This window comes from Raphanus sativus, unplaced genomic scaffold (genome assembly GCF_000801105.2).
Source record: "Raphanus sativus cultivar WK10039 unplaced genomic scaffold, ASM80110v3 Scaffold0996, whole genome shotgun sequence".
NCBI classification, from domain to species: domain Eukaryota; kingdom Viridiplantae; phylum Streptophyta; class Magnoliopsida; order Brassicales; family Brassicaceae; genus Raphanus; species Raphanus sativus.
The window spans coordinates 22,227-25,620 of NW_026616310.1; the positions used below are offsets into that span (position 1 = coordinate 22,227).

At 41.8% G+C, this 3,394-nt stretch overlaps 1 protein-coding gene across 1 annotated transcript; it reads right to left on the reverse strand.

Annotated features, from left to right (window-relative positions):
• Positions 1–2,390: 2,390 nt before the first annotated feature.
• LOC130503525 (uncharacterized) lies at positions 2,391–3,164 on the reverse strand. Its single transcript, XM_056998145.1, has one exon. It carries the CDS (start codon positions 3,162–3,164, stop codon positions 2,391–2,393), a length of 774 nt encoding a protein of 257 aa, XP_056854125.1.
• Positions 3,165–3,394: the final 230 nt, after the last annotated feature.

Consider the following 3,394-nt stretch of genomic DNA (forward strand, 5'->3'; position numbering starts at 1 on the left):
CAGTAGTGAAAGTTTTGTAGAAATTCTTCCACCGTATGCCTTCCGGTTCGATCGAGATGTTGAATGATTTTCTGAGAGGGCGCAATATGAATCCCATCCGAATATTACGTCTTTGCCTGGTGCTGTTGAACCAAGGACTCTGGTTGTGATTCGGCATCCTGGAAAAAGCTCAATTGTAATTGGCTTTGATTTGAGTTTGATGGATAATGATCCAGAATTTGCCACACGAAATTCTTGTTGATGAGGTAGCCACATAGAAGACGAGAGAATTTTTGGATTTATTATCGTCGTGTGGGCCCCAGTATCTATGAATGCGATGGCATCGACTGGTTCTTCTTGATGGGCCGGATCAAAGATCTTCACCTGAAGATGTGGAGGGTATTTTTCTTCTTGTTTCGTTATCTCCGTGATTTTGAAACAGCAATCTCCGTCTTCATCGGGAGATGATTCAGAAGAATCATCAGAGTTAGAGTATCCATAAATGGCTCCGCTGTCGTCACTATCATAAGATATAACTGATTCCAAGTCATGGGCGTCGTTGTCAATGTCTGGTGCGATTTTTGATATCGAGCTGATTAGATACTGCTTCTTCTTTTTTGACTTGTTAGGGCAATTCTTAGCATAATGTCCTTCTTTTCGACACAGAAAGCATCTTGTTGACTTCTTGAAACTTCTTTTCTTTCGAAAGAATCTTTTGCGCCTAAAGGTTGGTGAGCGTTTTGAGAAACGCTTTTTGAATTTCTTGCGCTTTCCATTCGAATCGCAAGAGCATGATTTCTTGGACTTCGAGCATTTGATCGATAGATCTGGTCTTGCACATATTTTCGATAGTTGTTTCGAACGATCCATAAACTCCATCCAGAACTCCTTCTGCTTGCAAAGTTTGTCGAGAATTCTGAAGACATACTGCTGGATATGACCAATGGAGATTTCTTCAATTGTTTGTCCTTGATCTCTGATGTACAACTTAGTCTGCTGACTAAGATAATCATCAATGGACGATAGATGGACATGCTTCATGCTTGGATTATTGAGTCCGTTTAGCGCATAATATCTTCTCGTCTGTCTTTCAAAATGCTTCGCAAGATCTTTCTTTTTTAGAGAACAACATTTTGCTGAGAAGAATTCTTCTTGAATTTGCTCCTTTTGATGTGTTGGCGTGCCAATGAATTCTCTGTGGATTTCTCCTAGAAGCAACGGAATTGTTGTCTGATAGACTTGCTGTTGTGTGTATTCCCCGAGGGAATTCCACCATTCCTTAAGTGCGCCAGACAGTCTCGCTGTGAACTGTTGAATCACCAAATGCAGGGGAGACGTAATGGCTTCTGAGTTCATCCATGCATGGAATTCGTCTAACCGGTCATTCCATTTGTCGAAAGGAATGTCGTCGAACGTAAACACCATAACCTTCGAAAAGAAGCGCTTATTGCAAGTTTCTTCTCTTGGAGTTTCATAATTCATGTCTTCCTCACTTGAATATACTTCATTGACATCTGGCTCTTGTTTAGGAGTACTTGATCCTTCACCAATTACATACTGTTTTGGGAGCGATTCTTCATCAGAATCTATATCGTACTCACTGGAGCTTGAGTCTGAGAAGTGCGAGCTTGAGTCTGAGAAGTGCTCGATGTTGACGACCGGTGAGGGCGGAGACTTTTCTTGAGGAACTTGTTGATGCTCCGGTAAATCGGTGGTTTTGATGAGATTATCTAGCAAACTAGTCATCGAAAATTCGATGATGCTGATATTTTTTCCTCTGTTGTCCACTGACTCATGACTAGACGATAACGTAAGAGTTGGCCTTTTTGGTGGGTTGACTTGAAATTCGGCTTCTTTGTGCCTCCTTGATTTTGATCTGGTTTGTTTTGGCTTTTCTGTGAAGATTGAAGATGAGCCGTATCTTGATGTAAAGGCTTCATCGGAGGATAGGAAAGCATGTAGAGGCGATCTCATTTTTGGGGTTTGGTAGCCCGAAAGGAATCCTGGAGAGTATGATCCTTGGTACATCGGTAAATCTGTCGATGTGCTCCCAAAAGGGTTAAAGTAAGAATCTTTTTGTCGTTGACTGTAGATCAGACTCTCTAAGCTCCGTTGGAGGTCTTTTAATTGATTCTTGAGGCTTGCTGTTTCTGCTTCTTTGCTTCGAAATTGAGTCGTGTCAACCATCATGTGCTTCGCCATCGTCATCATTTCTTGATGGAGATTGTTGAGCCGACCGTGTATTTCTGTTATTGAGTTTTGAAGGCTAAGATGTCTTTTGTTAACTCCTTCAGTCAGCTGATCGACCTTCTGGTTTATTGCTGTTAACAGATAATTCTGAGCAAGAGAATTTTCTGTTTGCCAGTTTAGAACCTTTTCTGCTTGGCTAAGTTGAGTTGGTCCAGAAGAACCTATTGCTGCAGAAAGGATTTTAGGGTGTGAGCAACGTCGTCATTGATGAAATCTTCTGGCGGAGGAAAGTTGTTTGGGCTGATCATCAATAAGTCTTGCTCTGGTTCTTTCTTTGCGATGGGGTATTCGACTATAAAGTCATACCTATCATCGCCTAACGTACCAACAGAAGGATCTCCTTCGAGATACCTTTTGTATAGAGGGTCTTTTTTCTTTCTTCTTCGTCTTCGTTTTTCATCGTCGGATTCGTAACTCCAGTAGGCGTCTGAACAGGCTGTGCAGTTGCAGATGTCAAAGCGGCAGTGTCCATCTTCATCTATGAAAGGATAGACTATATTTCCGTCTTTATCGAATCGACAGGGCCTTGGGATGTCTTGTTTCTTAGCTGGGCTGTAGAAATCTCTTTCATCAACCTCGATGGCAAATTGAGTAAATAATTGCGTCCTGAATGACGAAGATCTTGGTTTTTCAAACTTGATTTCCGTTGTTCCATCTTTTCGCGAATGAAAGCTAACGTCTAAAGATTGAATTGGCGATTGAGTGGCTTGATGAAGCTTCTCGTAGCTTGTCACCCAGGACTCCGGTAGTCGTCTTATCAGCTCTTCGCGTGATATCTGGCGAGGAATTTGTATCGAATTTGGTGCCTGAGATGCTGATGTAACTTCAAGATATAGGGCTTCGTCAGACGAAGGTAGTACAAGATCGAGAGCGTGATCTTGAATTCGGTAGAAGATCTGATGATGCAAAGTGGCTGTTACACTCTTCTCTTGCATAGGTGCTCCAATTAGTTGAAGTTGTACCTTGAGCGTCTTCAACAGATTTGGATCTTGTAGCGAAACATTAAAGTTTGGAAACAGCGTTACGAATATTGTTCCTGCATTTAATGTTGTCTAGACTGTTCCGATACATGCTTGTTGATATGACTTTAATCGGGAATCGATTAAAGCTATCCTAGCAATGACTGGTAGACCTTTTCTGGCGTGTAAGGTCAAACCAATTCTCA

Coding starts and splice junctions, on each gene's coding strand:
- LOC130503525 (XM_056998145.1), bottom strand. CDS start 3,164: ATGCAAGAGAAGAGTGTAACAGCCACTTTGCATCATCAGATCTTCTAC.